The sequence below is a fragment of the Trichomycterus rosablanca genome, chromosome 23, assembly GCF_030014385.1.
Source record: "Trichomycterus rosablanca isolate fTriRos1 chromosome 23, fTriRos1.hap1, whole genome shotgun sequence".
In the NCBI taxonomy this organism is placed as follows: domain Eukaryota; kingdom Metazoa; phylum Chordata; class Actinopteri; order Siluriformes; family Trichomycteridae; genus Trichomycterus; species Trichomycterus rosablanca.
The window spans coordinates 3,233,486-3,253,643 of NC_086010.1; the positions used below are offsets into that span (position 1 = coordinate 3,233,486).

The following is a 20,158-nucleotide window of genomic DNA, read 5'->3' on the forward strand; positions in this document are numbered from 1 at the left end:
TCTCCCTGAGTTCTACTGGAGTTTTTCTACCATTTGATTTCACCAAACGTTTAAGTGATCGCCGATCACGATCATTCAAGATTTTTTTCCGATCACATTCCTTCCTCGAAGATGATGTTTCCCCCACTGTCCTTCCACTTTTTAATAATGCGTTGGCAAGTTTTAGTAGTTTCAGCAATCTCCTTTCCAATCCAATCTTTCCTTTCACATCCAAGATGTTTTCTCCGCTTGATGCATGCCAATAATTTGACCCTTCTGAAACAGATTAACATCTTTTCCACGACCACAGGATGTCTTTCGACATGGTTGTTTAACAAATGAGAAGCTACTCACTGCATCAGTTAGGGTTAAATAACTTGTTGCCAGCTGAAACACACTCACCCATGCAGTAATTATCCAATGGGAATTGGATAGTTACGACGCCCGTACTGGGAAAATTTAAAGAATGAGGAGATAAAATGACCGTGCATATTGTCACAGCGTAGTGAAAAGCAGCAACCCGGTCAGCATCTTGACTTAATATAAAAGGTTTAACCAGAAATAAAAACCATGTTTAAGTCAGTTGGCATACGTGTATTCACATCCAAATAAAAGCAAACTAAATATACAGTTGAAAGCCCATGTTTTGGATATAAATATAGCAGAACGGAATGTTGTGTCTGTGCAGCTACGTCGTTCACAACAATCAGATGTTATTTTATACATTCAAAAAAAAACTAAAGAGGTTAAAACTAACAGCTCACACAAAGGAAAGAACAAAATAAAGGTAGAAACCATAATCAAACGAGCTTATATACAGTACGCGGCCAATCGCTTTCATGCACTCGATATACATAGATTTTTTTCTTTCTTCCGTTTCCTTTAGAACAAAAGCACCGCTTTTAATCCCGTCGACCCGAATCTCACCTCGGACCTCCGCCGGTCACTTCGAATTCTTGAATTTCCGACTGGGGTTCGAATGTCTAACTTAAAAGCAGCACTAGGCTAAGCTGATATGGTTGAATACGCATGAAAGCTAGCAGGAAATCTACATTGTGCAGCAAGTCGAGGTGGACTGTGATATTTCGGGTCCGGTTTGAGCTTTGGGAAATATTTTTGAAAGACGAATATATATATATATATAAAAAAGGAAAGAACAAAAATAAAAGACGCAAGTTTGTGGAAATTTAATTTTGCTTTCCGTTGGTCTAGATTTTAGGAACTCAAGAAGGAAAACGGTGCATTAATTAGCCCGCTTCATTATTCTGTTTAAGCAAGGTTGTTTTTTTTTTTTGTTTTAAGAACGAGTTTGGAAAACTCATCCACTGGTTGAAGACCAGATTATTCGAGGGTTTGAATTAAAGCAGTGGATGCATCCGATACTGAAAGTCATGCTTTAGAGACACCTAGACCATGTAACGTCACCAACCCACCCTCAGCAGCACAGTCCACATAACCTCCCACTATGGGCACGATTATAAAAGTCTTCTTTATAAAAGAAAAATTAATGCAACACATTCTGTACACTGTTAACAAACACGTCTGGAAACACGTCGTAGTTGCACAACAATGCGTCCTTGTGATGGGAGCGATGAGCGAGCGACCGGTTCCCTCTCCTCTCTCCTCTCTCCTCTCTCGCTTCGTCCTTCCATCCTGAGCTACGTCACCCCGACTCTTCCAGAATTTACTCCGTCGGGATGCGGTCGTGTTCGGTTTCTCTCGTCGTCCCCCGGAATCACCTGGAGTCAGAGTCGCTGGTGTCTGAGGAGGAGGAGGACGAAGACGATGACGAGGAGTCGGAACTGGAGCTGCTGGCGCTGAGGCGAGCCGGCACGGCCGAGTGCTGCTCCACGCCGGCGCTGGCCTTTTCCACTGGGAAAGAAAGAGGAAGAGAGTAAAGAAGTGACGGCACGGCTAAAATCATACAATACTCTTATACAACAGGCCAAAAGTATTTGCACACCCGACCATGAGCTTGTTGGACCCCCCCATTGACCTCCGTGTGATCTTATCAGCTGTAACAGCAGCCACTCTTCTTAGAAGGCTTCTCACATGAATTTGAAGTACATATGTGGGAATTTGTGCCCGTTCAGTTAAAATATGACAGCATTTGTATAGCCGGGCGCTGATGTTGGTCAATATATTCACCTTACTTGCACGTCTTTGGACCGTGGGAGGAAACCGGAGCACCCGGAGAAAACCCACACAGACACGGGGAGAACATGCAAACTGCACACAGACAGGACCCCGACCACTTTACCTAGGGATCATACCCAGGACTTTCTTGCTGTGAGGCGACCCACAGTTATTTTTAACCTTACAATCAGAGTATATGGCCAAAAACATTTGGACACCTGACCATCGGCTTGTCGGACCTCCGTGTGATCTTTTCAGCTTTTCTTCTGAGGCTTCTCACATGAATCTGAAGTACGTCTGTGGGAATTTGTGCCCGTTCAGTCAAAATTTGACAGCATTTGTAGGGCCGGGCACTGAAGTTGGTCGAGAAAGCCTCAAATGATGTTCCGGTTCATTCCAGAGCTGTTAAGTGGGGCTGAAATCAGGGATCTGAAGAACACTGGAGCCTCACTGCATGTCTTTATGGAGTCATGCTGGAACAAGAAATGGCCTTCCCTAAACTGTTGCCTTAAAATTGGAAGCATATAGTTTCTTTTACATAACTGATTTATTACACCTGTTAGAAACTGTTGTGGCTACAACATATGAATTCAGTAATTAGAAGGGGTGTCCCAATACTTTTGTCCATACAGTGTAGCTGTATCAGTCATCCAAGAAAACCAAGAGCTCCTACCTTTGGGCTTCTGTGGCTTCTTGACCGAATTAAGCTGACCACTAACGTCCTGCAGCCTCCTCTCCAGCTCCCTTCTCTTCTCCAGCGCCAGCTCCTCGCGAGACTTCCCACCGCTGGGCTTGATCACTGTACGCACAACAGCGAAGGGTTAACGAGAAGTCTGTTCACGTTTCTCTAAGTCTGCGCGGCTCAGTGATTCAGAAGCTCACCGTAGGGCTTGCGCGGCTTTTTCCTCAAACAGCTCGCCACGTAGGTCTCCAGCTCGCGCAGCGTCGACGGTTTGAGGGTCTCGAAGTCGATCTCGATCTCCTCGGGGTTGGTGTCGCGCAGCGAGGGCTCGCGGGACTGAATGATGTGCACCACGCGGCCCAGTTTGTCCCCCGGGAGCTTGTTGATGTCCAGGCTGAGCTGGCGCTTGGCGTCGTAGCTCATGGGCAGGCCGTCTTCTTCCTCCTCCGAATCGTAGAGCGGCACGGGCGGGGTGGGCGGCGGGAAGCGGGCCGCGGCCGGCACGGACTTCTTAGTCGTCCTGACGAAGACAAAGAACATTTTATCATTTTGTTTTATTTTTATTTGTTGCTTTTACACAGGAATCACACGTTTCTCAATGACAGGGCTAACAGCATAACAAATCCCTCACTTGCTCTTGGTGTTCTTCTTGGCAGGAGCTCTTTTCTGAGTGGACGCTGGCATCACCTTGCTGGATTTGCTCTTGCTCGCTTTGGGTACTTTCTCCCTCTCTCGGTCGTTGCTCCGGCCACTTTTGTGCTTGTCGAGCTTCTTTTTCTTTTTCTTGTCCTTCTTCTTTTCTCGCTTCTTCTTGGGTTTGATGATGGGGCCGGAGGAGAGAGCAGCCAGCTGCTCGTGCACCGCTCTCAGCTGCAGGACGAGAGAGAGACGAGGACGTTCATAAGTAGCCACTCTTTACCCTTTACTGCACCGGCAACGAGGACACGAACACACTAAATATGAGGCCGAAAGTATGTGGACATCCTTGATAATGGAGCTCAGATAGTTTGGCAGCTGAATATTGTATGAAATGAATATTTATATATAAAATAAATGAGTATTTTGGCAGAAAATAAAATAAAAATGCGCCTCCACACTAAACAACTTTTTATACAACAGTTAGTTCCGACCTTACAATCTGATTGGTTGAGAAGCGTTCTAACCGTGCTGATATCGGTGATAACAGCGCGGCCTTTTCACACCACAACTGTATTACTCCGCTGACGCGTTGCCATTAACGACGAGCTTCATGCACACAAGCGGCCGGTTGTTTTGTAGGCCTATTTGTGCTCATACACATCCAGAAATTGATTAAATGGATCACTTTCAAATAACGTTCAACCTAAATTCTATCTTTTAATTCTTAATTCATTTTATTTTTAGCTTTTTCTCCTTTTCCTTTCATATTCGCTTATTATTTTTATTCCAAGCTAGCGTTACTTTGTAGTGTTAAACGATATGCCTTTTTTAACCTACTGTGTTAAGGCAGGGTCGGGAATTTTTACCGTTGCATAGCAGCAACTCATTCGATGTGGAACTACTTTTTGGCGGAAGGTATTGTCAATATTACAGCATAATCAATATGAAATTCAGGGCTTCTTTGATTTATTTTATTTCTTTATTTTGTAAAAACTGTTGTATAAAAGCAATAGAACACTTGAGGTCGTGTGTTATAGGCGATAACACACGACCTCAAGTGTTCTATTGCTTTTATACAACAGTTTTTGGCAGCCACTAAAAATGGGAGGGAGTGTGTTATCGCGAATAACATCACGGCTGTGATTCGGTCGCAGGCACGAGCCGAAGGCGTCGGCTCGTGCCTGCGACCGAATCACAGCCGTGATGTTATTCGCGATAACACACTCCCTCCCATGTTCTATTGCTTAAGTAACTGCAAATTTACTGCAAGTCAGGCCTTCTCATTCAACATTACATACACTATGGGCGTGTTCAATAACCTAGTGATCTCTCTACATAGACGCATTTTACGTCATCCTACGCGCACTCCCGAGAAGGAGGCTGTTCGAAATCCTAGATGCCTTAATGTCCTCACTAGTAAGGTACCTTAAAAATGTAACGCTATTTTGACTCGAACGAGTGAGCATGTGAAGCGTCCTCGGAGATAAAAGGCAATCCCAGCATTCAACGCGGCACAACTTTTCTCACAGAAAAATAAATAAAAAACATGGCGAACGGTGCGGAGCTCTTTTCAAACGTAAATAAATGATTATTGATTTTTAATTTGTATAAACTTGCACAAGTGCATTTATTTGCAGATTCGGGCTCGTCGTCAAATGTAACCGTTTTCGGTACACGGAGAGAGACGTTAGTTGCGCGCTGTGCCACCCCATACCCATTGGTTTGAATGGCATGACGCTAATTGTGTTAGCTTAGTAAGCGAAACCCGATGTTATCGTTGTCTAAGTAGCGCTTTCGAAAAACGACCGTATTTTCCGCACTATAAGGCGCACCTAAGAGCCTTAAATGTTCTCAAAAATCTGCAGTGCGCCTTATGTGTGCACCGAGTTCCAAAATCTGTACAAATGTTGTTGTGCGACTTTGGTAAGCGCGCCGCTTGATTGACTATCGGACCATTTCCCGCTGACACAGGGACGTAATACGCTGGCGGCGATAAACCAATCAGAGAACATTACGTAATACGTACAGTACAGTACGTACGCTTACCTCCGCCACGCCTCCGGTAGGTATACTACCGGTATGCTGCAAAACAACATTCGTTTGTCTAAGGACCCCCGAAAATGAAAAGCTGGCCCAGCTGTTCAATTCAGACACAGAAGATGAGGACTTTGATGGATTTGTGGGAGAAGATTGATTAAAAAATAATATTGTTAAATAGTTGAATAAAGTTCAACTAAACTCACTGTTTTGCTTCCGTTACCTTTTTTTTGTAGACCGTATGTTTTAGCATGCGCCTTATGTATGGGTTAAGTACAGAAATAGACCCCGTAATTGAGACTGCGCCTTATAATCCGGTGCGCCTTATGGTGCGGAAAATACGGTAATTGGAATCCTTTCTACTGAGGCAGCTGCCTGTGTAGGCATTAAGACAGCGAGGCAGCTCACTAGGTTTTCAAACACACCCTATATTGTCAAAAGTATTTGGACACCTGACCACGAGTATGTGAAATATTCCATTTAAATACAAACGGTATTAAAACATTGACATTTTCAGCTTTTGGCAGACACTTTTATCTAAAGCGACTTACAGTGTATAAGAGCCTTGCTCAGGGGCCCAACAGTGGCAACCTGGCAGGTGTGGGGTTTAAACTAGCAATCTTATGATTACTAGTCCTGTACCTTAACCACTAGGCTACAACTGCCCATGACGGCGTGATCCTTTCAGCTATAAGAACAGCTACTTTTCTGAGAAGGCTTCTCACGAGACTTTGAAGTGTGTCTGTGGGAATCTGTGCCCGTCACAATAGCATTGGATTTCGGTGAGTGAAACATGATTTGGAAATGGAAAACCTGTACACACAGCAACATCTATAATATCGTTTACCTTCCTGACCTGGCCAACACGGTGCGATCGGAGTCTGATTTTACACACGTACCTGAGTACACACTTGGTCCTGTAGCTGGGCCAGGCGCTGCGCCCGTTCCTCCTCGCTGTCCGAGCTCGGGCTGCTTCCGCTGCTCGGCTCGCTGTCGCTGCTCGGCTCGCTCTCCGAGGAGGAAGAGGGCGACGACGAGGACGACGAGGACGAGGAAGACGACGAGGACGAGGAGGAGTGCTGCAATCCGATGATGCCCATATTGTGGCTCATGGAGGTGTGTGCCAGCCCCTCTTCGTCGTCGTCCTCTTCCATGACGTCGTCGGGCATCTTGGCGAAACGGAACTCGAACACGTCCTGTAGAAGGAGAATCGAAGCCGTTTGTGCATCTGTGTGGAATAAGCGTCCACGTGTATCTGTGTTTCAGTTTTAAACTTGTGTTACAGCTCGGGGTGCTAAGAAATTGTGAGAATCAGCTTCTCCCAAGAGTCTAAAACGCTTATAGTTTTTAAAAAAATCTTAACGTGGTTCAATGTTCTAAAAAAAGGAGACAGGAGAACTAAACCTCTCTCCATTATTGCTGTTTATAAGTTCTCTGTGCTAATGGAATTCCTTAGTTGCTTTTACTGCGTCGTATCAAACAGTTCGTCTCATTGGAGGAGCTTTGAAAAGACGGCAAACTGGGTCAAAGTTCAATCAAAACACTGCAACTGTCTGGGTGAGGGAGCTGCTTGCTAACCCAATACAGGGGGCTCTAGAAATGACATGGTTCTGTCTCGAATTGACGATTTAACACCCGAGTGGTCACCCCAAGGGAACACTGGTGCTTCATTCGCTGTGCTGGTCCGATACTGGACAACAGGGATGTAACGATGCACCACAAGACAGTTAAAAACCGGTGCACACGTGCCACGAGTCGAATCGGTTGTTCATTTAAATTGAATCGATATTCACTTTAGGACACCGACGCTGTTCATCTCGCCTGGTTGACATCACTTCACAAGTTGCCAGGTAGGGGATTTTCCAGCCAAGTGTATTTATGTCAGGATACTTTCTTTATTTGTATTATTCATTTATTTATATAATGTTGGGTTCGTTCGCATTGTGGGTAGAGTGTATCGATACATCCCTACTGGACAAGGAATTAAAATGCTGAACGTCCAGAAAACAAGTGCACCATGACCTAAGCAACCAAGATCTGCATCTGAATTCTTCCTAATTCTGAATTAACCCAATTCCCAATCGATCACAGGCTAGGGATCGATCTGTCCAGTCTACAGTAATGACATGCTCGAGTATGTACCTGCAGTCTGCGTGCCATGGCTACCACATCGTGCTCCGGTGGATTGTACTTGTAGCAATTGGAGAACATGAGCCGAACATCAGCGCTGAACTCCTGAGCGCTCCGGTACTCCCGCTCGTCCATTTTCCTCTGGAGGAGAAAAACAAAAGCTAACTTTAAACACACCAGTGCCACAATACAGCTTGGACATTTAAGGCTCCACTTAAATGAGCCATTAAAGGGTTAATAGTATCATGAATTCCAGGTAGTCTGATTACAAAGAAGCAGCAGAGACAAATAACTATCTAGAAATGGCATCTAAATTTATATTAAGCCTCTGCTTAAAGCCAGATGCACAAGCTGGACTGACCTTGATGGTGCTGAGGTCCATGGGATGCTTGATGATGAGGTGATAGTCATGCAGGCCGAGCAGGGACGCGTCCACGGGTTTGTAGAAGGGCCACGCGTAGGCTGCGTGCTTTCTGCCCAGAAGTTCCTTCAGGATGGAGTTGCAGTAGCGCAGCTGCCCGTTCAGCTTGGTGCGGTGCTGAGACGCGCGGCTCGGCCGCGGCATCTCGGGCAGATCCTTGCACGGGGGTTTGATGGGCCGGCGTGGCACAGAACGGCCCATCACTGGCTGCAGGTGGACCGGGTCGCTTGTACCCATGCCGTGCACCAGGCTGGGGATGGGCGAGAGTGAGAGGGCCCCGCGGCCTTTGCCCATGCCGACCGCACGGACAGGGGAGGGCAGGGGGAATCCGGTGGTGGTGCTGGGGGTGGTTGTGTCGGCTTTACGCTTCACACCTTTCTTCTGCGGGAGAGAGAGAGAGAGAGTTGGTCGACTAAGTAAGTACGTTCTGTGTTAAAAATAATTTGTAGACTATTTATTTATGCATTTTCTCCATTTGGGTCCTGGGAGGGTATATCGGCCTGTCCCATTGCCCCTTTGACGCATGCGCAGTCCCTCGACCCCTTCTTGTTCGCCCAGCATGAGACCGAAGACACGCCCTGATCTCCATACCCCTCCACTTCTGCACAGGCGCCTCGGGCTGCTAACCAGGGTCCCTTGCACAGCGTTTGAAAGCGCCACCCACTTATTAGTCCAGTCTTTTCCCACCCAGCACACTAGTGGGCAATTTTGTCTGCCGCAGGAACTGCCAACTTTGCCCGCTAGAGGGCGCCCAGCTGATTAAAACAGATTGATTGAAACAGAAAGCGTCCCTGACCACTCTACACTACGTACCTTTGCTGTGGGCTGTGTGGGGGGCAGAGTCAAAAGTGGATGAGGTGGTGGAGGAGGTCCAGGTTTGGTAAGCATCATGTGAGGAGAGCTGGAAAACCGGGAGTCCGGGGTACCGGGAGGCGAGGGCGAGTAGGCAGACTGGGACACGGCAGGGACCTGCATCTGAGCCGCGGTGATGCCCCCTCCTGGGAAAAAGCAGGACACAGACAGAGTACAGACAGAGTACGTTTATATCAGCCGTGCAAGAGAGCTAATTTAATAGTGCAAGACACATACGCCACCTCGGCGTCCCAGAGTGGTTATGAAAGAGGTGTTAACACACCCTGTACGAATTTACCGAGGCGGATGCAAATTTAGCACTTTGCAAAGAAAAATAAAGACAGTTGGGAGGGAGGATTTCTTTTAATACTAAATTTGTAGATTAATAGATGAACGATTCATCGTTTTGCAAACCTACATTCGATATAGAATTCTATTTATTTCGACTGCTCCTGTATATATACACAATAGGGGTCGCTACAGCCGATCTGGTCCGCATACCATACCCTCCTTATTTCATCCACGCATAATACAAGCATACTTATGTCCTCAAGTTTAATCGTTTATAATACAAGACGAGGGAAAAAGCAGCCTTGAACTCACCTCTGCCCCTGCGGCCTTTGCCAGGCTTGAGTCCTCTGCCTCTTGGTGCAGGAGGGGGCAATTCAATCTCCTCCTCGGGCATCTGGGCCATCTTCTGCAGAAAAACCTTCTCCAGAGACTGGGCCATCAGTACAATGTCATCTGTAGGCTACAATTAAAACATAGCTGTTTTACTAGATTCCACTTTCATTACATTAACACTTCTGAATCCTAGTTTTAACAACATGAAATAATAATTAGATTTTTTTTAGTGACTATGAATACCACAGCTGGTAAATTATTAGTGTCCATATAAATAAGACTAGTTTGACTAGACCCATTTAAATTATTTGTACGAATAGCCAAGTAACAAGTACCCAGATCTGCTACGAACTTTCGCTGCACAAGAAAGAAGCCACTGCTCCAAAACAGGGAAGTTTGTTGTGCATAAAATGGACATAAAAAACAGGGCCGTGAGGTTCCTTGACAATCGCTAAGTCCTGAGCCATGTGGACAGAGTCACTCGTGTTCTAGAAGCTTCTAATATATGGTAGTCCTGTTTTTATGGCTCCTGGACTGAAAGGACAGACAGGTTTCCACTCTGCATGAAGAGAACGCTTGGCAAAAAGACCACTGCTCCATGATGTTGTTATGGATGCGGTCCACCTAAATTTTCACCAAGCACAGATTCAGTAAACCTGCAGACTTTACAGAATTAAGATCATGAAAGCTTTTTGGACTATGAGGACTTAAAAAAGTGAATAAAGCACAAAATCATTATAATAACTTTTATTTCCATAAATGCAAATGCACTGAAAATACTACACTTTCAATTCTAATTTAAAACATTAACAACATTTAGCCAGTTTGTGTTCATCCTTTACAGAAAGTTAAGAAAAATTAATATTAGGCTGTTCAAAAAAAATAGCAGTGCAGCATCTTTCATTAAAAACTCAAAAAATGTATCTATAACATGAAAAAATGTTTGAGGTTTCACTTTACTTTAAATGACTGAACTAATATTTAGTGGCAAAACAATTATTTCCGAGATCTGTGTTGCATGGAGTCGACCAACTTCTGGCACCTCTGAACAGGTATTCCAGTCCAGGATGATTAGACGACATTCCACAGTTCTTCTGCAATTTTGGGTTTTGCCTCAAAAAAACACGCTTCAGATGTCAGCCCACAAGTTCTCTACGGGATTGAGGTCAGGGGATTGTGCTGGCCACTCTATTACCTCAATCTTGTTTGTCTGTAACCAAGATGTTTTGGGTCATTGTCATGTTAAAACACCCATTTTAAGGACATTTCTTCTTCGACATAGGGCAACATGATCTCCTCAAGTATTCTGATATATTTAAACTGATCCATGATCCCTCGTATATGATAAATAGACGTAACACCATGGTATAAAAAACATCCTCATATCATTATTTTGTACCACCATGCTTTACTGTCTTCACAGTGTACTGTGGCTTGAATTCAGTGCTCGGGGGTCGTCTGACATACTGTCTACGGCCACTAGACCCAAAAAGAACAATTTTGCTTTCACCAGTCCACAAAATGTTGAGCCGTTTCTCTTTGGACCAGTCAATGTGTTCTTTGGCAAATGTTAACCCATTCAGGACGTCTTTTTCTTAACAACGGGACTTTGCAGGAGTTCTTGTTGGTAAATTGGCTTCACTTAATCATCTTCTGTACTCACTGGGAACTTCAGATGTTCCTTGATCTTTCTGGAGGTGATCATTGGCTGAGTATTTGCCATTTTGGATTTTCTTCGATCCATTTGAACAGTAGTTCCACGCTTCCCTCCGCGTCTTTCAGGTTTTGGTTGTCACTTCGCGGCATTTGAGATCATTTTAGCTGAGCAGCCCATAATTTGCTGCACTTCTCTGTTTGTTTTTCCCTCTACTATTAACTTTTTAATCAAAGTATGCTGTTCATCAGAACAACGTCTGGAACAACCCATTTTACCCAGTATTTCAGAAGGAAACGCGCTATGACCAACCTGTGCAACATTTGCCCCCTCCTACCTTAAATAAGGGCCAAAATTGACACCCGTTCTTCTGCAGAATGAATGACTTCACCAATTAAACTCCTCACTGCCATTATTTTGAACAAGCCCCTTTCAATCAATGCTTCGGTTACTCAGAATGAACGGCATGCACGTCCTAATTGTTGGGTTTGTTTTGTTTTCATTACTCTACTACACTTTCAAGTAAATTTTTTGCTAAGTGAAACAGTGATTTATCAGGTTAATGGTGTTGGACTGCTATTTTTTTGAACACCACTGTAAGTACAATTAACTATCAACTTTAATTCCACAGTGAACTAGTGCCACTGTAAATAGGAGGTGTGTTAGGGGCTGTATTTTTTTACGGCATGTTTTGGGCCATCTTAAAAAGTTCTTTTTTTTCTCCCCACGGATGTAAATAAAGGAACGCAAAGACTAAATGACCCACTACCTGCCCCAGATCCTGGTTTCCCTCCTGTCCTAGTACTTTCAGACTTAAGTGACACTGCTAACTAATGAATGATTAACACGATTAAGCAATAAAGAAATCATCGATGGTTTAACGCTGTCATTTTAATATATATCCAACAGCTGATGCTTGATTGGAACTGCGAGAGTTCAGTTCAAATCAAGACGGACGAGTTTACTGATCCCGAGGGAAATTTAGACCACGTGTAGCTTAAAAAAAAAACAATGACCGTAAACACTAAAGATTTAACAGTATGCAAACACAGTACACAAACATTTCTACATACATATCAGTCTAATTCAGGAACCTTGTTTGTTTATTAGGATTTTAACGTCCTGTTTAACGCTTTGGTTACATTCATGACAGGAACGGTAGTCACTCATTACACAAGATTCATCAGTTCACAACGTTATCGAACACAGTCTTGGACAATTTAGTGTCTCCAATTCACCTCACTTGCACATCTTTGGACTGTGGGAGGAAACCGGAGCACCCGGAGGAAACCCACGCGGACACGGGGAGAACATGCAAACCACACAGAAAGGACCCGGACCGCCCCACCTGGGGATCGAACCCAGGACCTTCTTGCTGTGAGGCGACAGCGCTACCCACTAAACCACCGTGTCGCCCCAGGAACCTACTAAGACAAACGTTTTCCTCACATGATGTTTTATTATCTGCAGATTCAGTTGTTATAATGCACCGCTAGATTTCTGGTACAAGCTCCACACTCTTACCAGAAACAGAAACACTGATCATATTGCTTCAATCTAAGGACTTGCTGATTTCCTAGAGCCGTATAGCCCATCCTTACTTGGTTCCTTGGAAGCTGTTTTCATTATATCGCCTCTGAAGTGTGTAATAGTGATTTAGATGGATACTGAGAATGATCAGAAAAGCCTATTCATGTCTACACATTAAACACAGTGTCATTTTAATAACATTTATACACTTTAAATGAATCATAGACTGCTTTATTAACATGCTGTACCAAACAATCCTTGTTAACACTTTTCTACTCATAAAAAAATAATAATAACACTCACTATAGGTTAAATGTTGCTGTAAAGAAAACATCTCAGGCTTAAAAGCAAACACCGCAATCCCGTGTAAGGTAATGAGTAACCCACTGGAGAGCATCTCCATAGCAGCCGTCTATGGTTTCAGGTGTGTCGCGGGGCTCGTGTTTGCGTAGGCGTGAGCTCTCACCTTGTTGTAGATGTAGCAGTTGGTGAACATGGTGTTGAAATCCTGGATGCACTCGGTGGCGCTGCGGTAGTAGTTGTTCTCCAGACGCTTCTTAATGGTGCCCAGATCCATGGGCTGCTTGATGATCTTGTGGTAGTCCTGGAAGAGAGAACTCACTTTAAACTGTCGCACTGTGGGTTCTGACCCTTTACACGCACAAACCAAGTTTCTAATGCAATAAAAAAAAAAAACTGAGCTAATGTAGAAAGAAAACTGGTATTCAGGGACCAAGTGTTCATTATTCCCAGTTTCTGTCCTATTGGAGTCCAAACCTGTTACCTCCACCAACATTTAATCTATGAAAGGTTTGTTTGTTCGATTCCTAATGCCATGTCAGCTGCTATGGAATAACTGAGTTTAACTGATTTATTTATTTATTTATTATATGTTGTTTTTAAGTCGCATTGCTTTTTAAAATACAAGCTTTTGTTGGGGGGGCTGAGGTGAAGATTTCTTTGTAGTTGTTTGTATTGTTCAGGAAGGTAGCGGAGACACTAATACCTTTGGCCACGTCTTTGTCTTGACCCTCTTTGTTTAATAAAAAGGTCTCAGGTGACCGGTTGACTCCCTTTATAAGTGTCAACGGCTCACTGGGTGCGTTTATCTTCTTTAACTGCAGGTACTAGACGTTATGCATTATCTTTAACGTAAACATGCAAAGAACGTTTCTGAATTAAGAATGTCAAGTATCTACTGCAATAAAATTGACCAATTCTAATTTTTAGTATTATAAGTAGTATTATAGTTCGTTCTGTTCCGCTATTCAATCTTAAACGCCTCTTTTTTTTTATTGCACGGCAGCCTACAGAACTAAATCCAGAACTACCTGTACCCAACCTAACACGCAATTGGCCATTTCAAATTGCACGAGGGTCCTGGGCGTCTCCACCAGACGCGGAGAGCAAACGCACCACGCTCGTGGCAACGATAAGACGGTTCGGTGTTTGGTTTGGCTCGCTGTGGTCGTCTCCCAATTTTCTGTAGTTCTGTTCATGCTCCAGTGGTGATTCTGTTTGACCAGTCATCCATACGACCTGCGTCAGTGCGCTTCGTCCTTGTTTAGAAAGGGTAACCAGAATTCACACGGGTTCTTGGGAACAGTACGGGTCACTTGGCAATGCAAACAACCACTAAATGTGGGATCATGGATTGATTTCAAAGTGTACCGTACTGTAGAGTGACATGCACAACTGACAGCGAGTTAAGGACTTGGAAACACCCAGAATCAAGAACAAACTAGTCCACCAGACAGTTTTATAATAATGTTTGTCAAATCAATTAATTGTATAGTAATAGTTGGGCAGCTACCTGCTAGTCAAGAAACATTTGCTTGTGTTTTTGAATATTTAAAAAATAATTGATTGATTAGTTTTTAACGCCATACCGACACACTGGGGTCATTTATACGGCGGTACTCAAGTCGTTTTTTTCATTTTGTGTCATTTAAACAAATTATAAAAGATGTTTTAGATTTAAATATGTAAAAAAATTCATTATTTTCCCTGGTGCTGCAGATTTAAGCACATTTTTTATTTCGTTTTCGTTAAAAAACCTCAGTCTTTCTGAGTGTGAATATTTTAAAAATAATAATGATAATATTAATTTGTTGGAGAAGTTTGAATCTTATTGGTTGGTGCTACTGGGAGTCTAACAAAAGGCAGAGCATTTGAATCACTGGCCCTTAAGCAACGTCCTTAACCCTACTGACTAAGAAGACCCCAGCACCCAACCAAGCTTTGGCATATATGCAAAGAAATGAACTCCAAGACCAAGTGACAAGACAATCACAAGTCACTTCTAAAATTCGGCTGCTAAACGGAAAAATATTCAAAGGCTGCACACGCGTCCTTATTATTAATCCGATAATATGTCATAATTCACAAACTCTGGACATACAAGTTACATTTTATACAGCATCAATAAATATTTATTTCATTAAATATGGAAAAAAGTAACACTTATAAATAGATAAGCCGTTAGATCATCGTTAGATCATAAATATCAACACATTGGGCACCAATAAACACAAACGATACAATCCCCTTCAACGGAAATCCCAACAACCTCATAGCCATGACTGATAGCTGCAATTGGAAACAGCTACAAGTGCACGTTCTGGTGGGGGTGTGGAGACGTGGCCCTACCGAGGGCACAAGAGTCTTTTAGTATTTTCAGTAGTGCTTAAGTCTATAAACAGACAAAGAGGCACTGCAGAACGTCTTAAAGAGAGCACAAGAAATGTAAAGCGATGAGAACTTTATCAACATCAAATCTCCTAATGTCCGTATTCATTTAAAAAAAATCCACGTCCTTTGCGCTGCTGATATTCTATGACCTACTTTTGGTAGGTAACTTAATTGTTTTTTTTTTACTTATCCTGTCAGCAGGCATTCTCATAGTCTTGTATTTAATTTGGTAGTTGAGGGATATCACTTCTTTTGGCTAAACGAAGTTCACACTCACGGGCAGGCTGAGGCGAACAGCGTCCACGGGCTCGTGGAAGGGCCAGGCGAAGTGGTGACGCCACAACGCTTTCGTCATCATCTTCTGGAGGTACTGCAGTTGGTTGGTCACGCGGCCTGGGCGGCTCGGGTCCATCACTGGGGGGTTCAGCGAAGACGCCGGCGATGGCATCGGTGCATGGGGCAGGCCTGGTCCCTCAAAGCCCTCGAAGAGCAGCGAGGGCTTCCGGATACGTTTGCCCGAGCTGGCTGAGTTTAAATCCATGCCACCCGCCATGACAGACCTGCTGCAGGAAGGAGAAGAGGTTAGATACGGATTGCTTGTATGGCTGAAATGTAGCCTGTTAAAGGCTGCAAGACCTAATAAACATATTATGGATGGAAATGAAGCCGATTCCACAACAAAATCCATTCTGAAAATCCTGGTTTTGTGTTTTAATTGCTTTCTTAAAGCTTAAGTCTTCGACGAAGCTCAAACGGTGCCATAAATCCAAATTAGTGCCCCACCCTTTAACCAAACACTGTAATTTCACAATATGAAAACCTAGCTTCAGAATTAGATTTACTAAAAACTCTCGCGCTTTGGGCTGTCCGGCGTTAACAAAACATCTCGTACAGACCCTCCCTAAAAGGCCCCACTTTGTATTGATCAATTCTCAAGCCCTATGATATTACTTGGGACTGTAATGATCATAACACTGCTAATCTCATCATCTAATTATAAGATTACATGCACTCAAACATCGACACGTTTAGCTTCTTCCAAATGACATGGAAAATTTATAGGCAATGTATTAGCTGGTATTGTTTGTTTATTAGGATTTTAACGTCATGTTTTACACTTTGATTGACAGGACAGGACAGGACAGATAGTTACTCATTACACAAGGTTGTATCGAACACAGTCGTGGACAATTTAGTGTCTCCAATTCACCTCACTTGCACGTCTTTGGACTGTGGGAGGAAACCGGCGCACCCGGAAGAAACTCACGCAGACACGGGGAGAACATGCAAACTCCACACAGAAAGGACCCGGACCGCCCCACCTGGGGATCGAACACAGGACCTTATTGCTGTGAGGCGACAGTGCTACCCACTTAGCCACCATGCCGCCCCTAATAGCTGGAATTAATACTAAAGCCCAATGTATACAAAATAAACCAGTAGCAACAATTATTTCATATAATAAACTCACAGTCGATAAAAAGACCATTGTGCAAACCATTGTGTTATTACAGCTGTCCTTCAGGAACAGTACTGTATCAGGTCCTGTTTACTGGTGTACAAAGTGAGCTATATTGTATATTGCAGTGTGAGATCGGCATGTGTGCTCACAAGCCACGTCATTACCGGTAATGGTAACTCAGAATTAACAGGTTAAGTGTGAAAGGGGCTTTAGTCTCGCATAGTTGCAAGAAAGTGCAAAACTAAGAGTAAACACCACAACATCCTGAAATTACATAATTACCATATACCCTGGTAAAATTAGACTTAAGTTCACAAGTTATAATCTCGTAACCTCAGGAGTTTTAATTTTAGGTTTATACTGTGTGATTTCACTAGTTTTTGCCTGTTGTGCTATATGAAATAATAAAACAATATCCTGCATGATTGTATGACACATTGTGCAAAATCATGGGACCCGAGTGTCAGATTAGATGATAAGATTCTTTCAAATCATTTACTTTGATAAAATGTACTGTCACGTGAGTGCGTATTACAAGTACAGTATAATTCCCAATGAATTCATTATCAGTCCAGCTATTAGTACTCAATGAATTGAAGTGTTATATAGTGTTATGATCATTACAGTCCTAAGTAATAACATAGTGTACTAATGAATTACAGGAAAAGATTTAAACAAAGATTCAGGACTGACGTGTCTGGGCAAAACAAACACCACAATAAAGGGAACTTGAGGTATGAAGTATAATTTCCCATCGGTGCTAGCTGATATATGATTGTAAGAGGTGTCTGATTTCTAAGAATATTCATTTAAATGAATATTATGAGTTAATTTAGTCATTTAAATGATTGCAAAGCATGTCTTATAACAAAATAACTCTGATCCATCTTGTGTTGCCCTGTTGGTGGATTTTAGATGAGCTTCAAAGCAGGGGGCAAACTGAGACCTTCATTTAACATTTCTGACACTGACAGAACTTGACTGACCACCAAACCCAGTTCACAACCAAATAAATCTTTTATGATAAGCAGTTTTGTCTGCAACAGGAAAATCAGGCCAATTACTGTACTAGGTAATGCTGGCTGTATACACTCAACAGTAGGGGATAATTCTAAATTCAATATCATGCATAATAATAATAATGATTACAGCTGTCTAAACGGTGTGTATTCTAATATTAGAGTGAAAGTCAAATCCCTCAGTGTATTTATGCTTGTTATATTGGTAAATGTCATAACAGAATACATGTAAACACCTCAAAGTCACGTGACACACAATTTCCTTACACAATGATGAGCTTTATACTGGATCATTTACAACCTAATGGTCCATTTGACTACATACACATGGTATAGAAAATAAAATAACAGATTATAACAAGATAGTCATTTAAATACATTCAGTCTTGTGACTTTATACGTTATTAAAAGTGCTCCAATCAAGAATATTAGAGTGCTAATATTGCTATATATAAAAGTAACAGCTGTATAATTAGCCTTTTAAGAGCAATAAGTCTGTGTAGTCAGTAAAAACCGGGGTCAATGTTCCACCTTAATAATAATAATTAAAAATATATTGTGTATAATAATATGCATTACAGTATAATTGTGTATAATAAAAAGCATTACAGTGGTTAAATCCCAAATTGCTCCCAAACACGTGTGAAGTGTACTGTATAGGGTGCAAATGCGGTATTTTCACAGCCTATGTAGTGCACTTGGGTAGGGAACATGTGGCGGTTGGTAATTCGGCCATACCGGTTAAATCAACACGAAAGCGGCCAAATATCACACGTATGTTAAAGCTCAACAACGTTAATATTTAATCGATACAACAGACTTGACTGATTACTTGAAGCAAAATAACTGTTATATTATAAATATTTCCTAATTTGTAGTCAAATCTGTTAAATCCGATTTAACCCGCTTAACGTTGTAAAAACACCCGCCCAAACGTTTAACGTGTACTTCCACACTACGTAGGGTGTATGAGCTGTTACTTAACAGCCTACGTAGTGCCCTACTTAACCAGCACTGTGGCATTTGGGACGCAACCACTGCAAAGAGGCACCGCGTTCTCGTTGTCCTTATTCGAGCTAAAATATACGCCTAGAATTCCCTCGCGTTCGCTGAAAATTTGTAAATATTTACCTGTCAACTGACGGGTTGACGGCCGCCTCCATAAGGATGGACCGGGTTTATTTATCTACTTTAGCCGATTCGTTGTTAAGCTCGATGCTCCGTGTTGTTGCCATTCACCGCTACAACAAGCAAATGGCGCCTATCTGTTTCCGCCCTCGCTTGTTTTAAATAGCAGCAGTGCTTTCAGCCAATCACGTTCCAGCCCCGCCCACTGCGCTCGCGTTCTATTTGCTAACACGCCTGTCAATCAAAAAAATACACGCGCCCACTCACACAATGGCGAAAGTCCACCTCATGGTCCACCCATATGGAATCAACTCCATACTGCCATCTGTCTGTTCGATTCCACTGAACAAACGTATGAATCTACTTCAGGAATCTTTACCCGAATCCCAGGACATGATATACAATTTTCTACAAATGCTGAGTACTTTAAATCAGCGCTTATTATTCATCAGGCGCTCCATTCAGTAGATATCGGAGTCGACTCCTATTTCGGTTCCTTAACTCTCCTATAAAGTTCAATTGCGACTGTAGGGATTCGACTCCAAGATTCGATTCTAGATTGTAAAACAGTACAACCACGCGTGAGCAGAAATCTTATACATATAAAGAGTCGACTCTTTGAAACATAAACTACATATAATAATATTACGACTCAGCATTGTAAACATCTCCATACCGCCATGAGGTGCTTCCTAGGGTGCTTGTTTCCAGAAACTTCTGAGACGTCCACTGTATTTCAATTCCTATTTTATGTACAGGGAGCCGCTGTGATCGACTCCGGAGTCGATTCCCAATTCCAGGGTGAAAAACTTGTTAAAGAAACAGTACCATATTTTTTAGTTTGTATGGTTTACCATTAGCAAATATTACACTTTTATTATACGTGTAGCTGACCAGCATTTCGTCAGCACTAGAGCGAATCAACGTTTTTACATTTTATTGGCTTACACGACTGTCGATCACAAAATAAACTCGCCCACATGCACAATGCCGAAAGTCCACCTCATGGTTCAGCCCAAGAACGAGTCAGTTCCAAAGCGCCATCTGGCTATAAACGATTCTGCGAATTTTGGAGTCGAATCTTTGTTCGTTCCTATATTATATAATAGAACCGACTCGAAGAATCGACTCTTATTCTCTATCTCAAAAATCGAACGAATCTTCGAAAATAAAC

General features: G+C 42.8%; 1 protein-coding gene across 5 annotated transcripts; it reads right to left on the reverse strand.

The window, feature by feature from the left end:
* Positions 1-558: 558 nt before the first annotated feature.
* On the reverse strand, positions 559-19,717 carry brd2b (bromodomain containing 2b). Of its 5 annotated transcripts, none has more exons than XM_062986036.1 (12): positions 19,661-19,717; positions 15,653-15,938; positions 13,151-13,288; positions 9,480-9,627; positions 8,838-9,022; positions 7,965-8,405; positions 7,616-7,744; positions 6,373-6,669; positions 3,429-3,667; positions 2,998-3,317; positions 2,789-2,914; positions 559-1,851 (listed from the first exon to the last, which is right to left on the reverse strand). In XM_062986036.1, the coding sequence occupies exons 2-12, from the start codon at positions 15,926-15,928 to the stop codon at positions 1,715-1,717; spliced, it is 2,436 nt and encodes an 811-aa protein (XP_062842106.1). In that variant the 5' UTR covers positions 15,929-15,938; positions 19,661-19,717; the 3' UTR covers positions 559-1,714. The 5 variants fall into 5 exon arrangements, with proteins under 5 accessions (XP_062842106.1, XP_062842107.1, XP_062842103.1 ...); XM_062986037.1 differs by having other exon boundaries at positions 15,653-15,935; positions 19,661-19,685; XM_062986033.1 differs by lacking the exon at positions 19,661-19,717 and adding an exon at positions 19,252-19,507.
* Between the last annotated feature and the right edge of the window lie 441 nt (positions 19,718-20,158).

Bases quoted from the DNA above. Each gene is read 5' to 3' on its own strand.
- brd2b (XM_062986033.1), bottom strand. From the start codon at position 19,301: ATGGAGTTGATTCCATATGGGTGGACCATGAGGTGGACTTTCGCCATT. The intron at 8,406-8,837 runs GTACGTAGTGTA...TCTCTCCCGCAG, and splicing joins CCACACAGCCCACAGCAAAG to AAGAAAGGTGTGAAGCGTAA. The intron at 7,745-7,964 runs GTCAGTCCAGCT...TTTCTCCTCCAG, and splicing joins TGGACCTCAGCACCATCAAG to AGGAAAATGGACGAGCGGGA.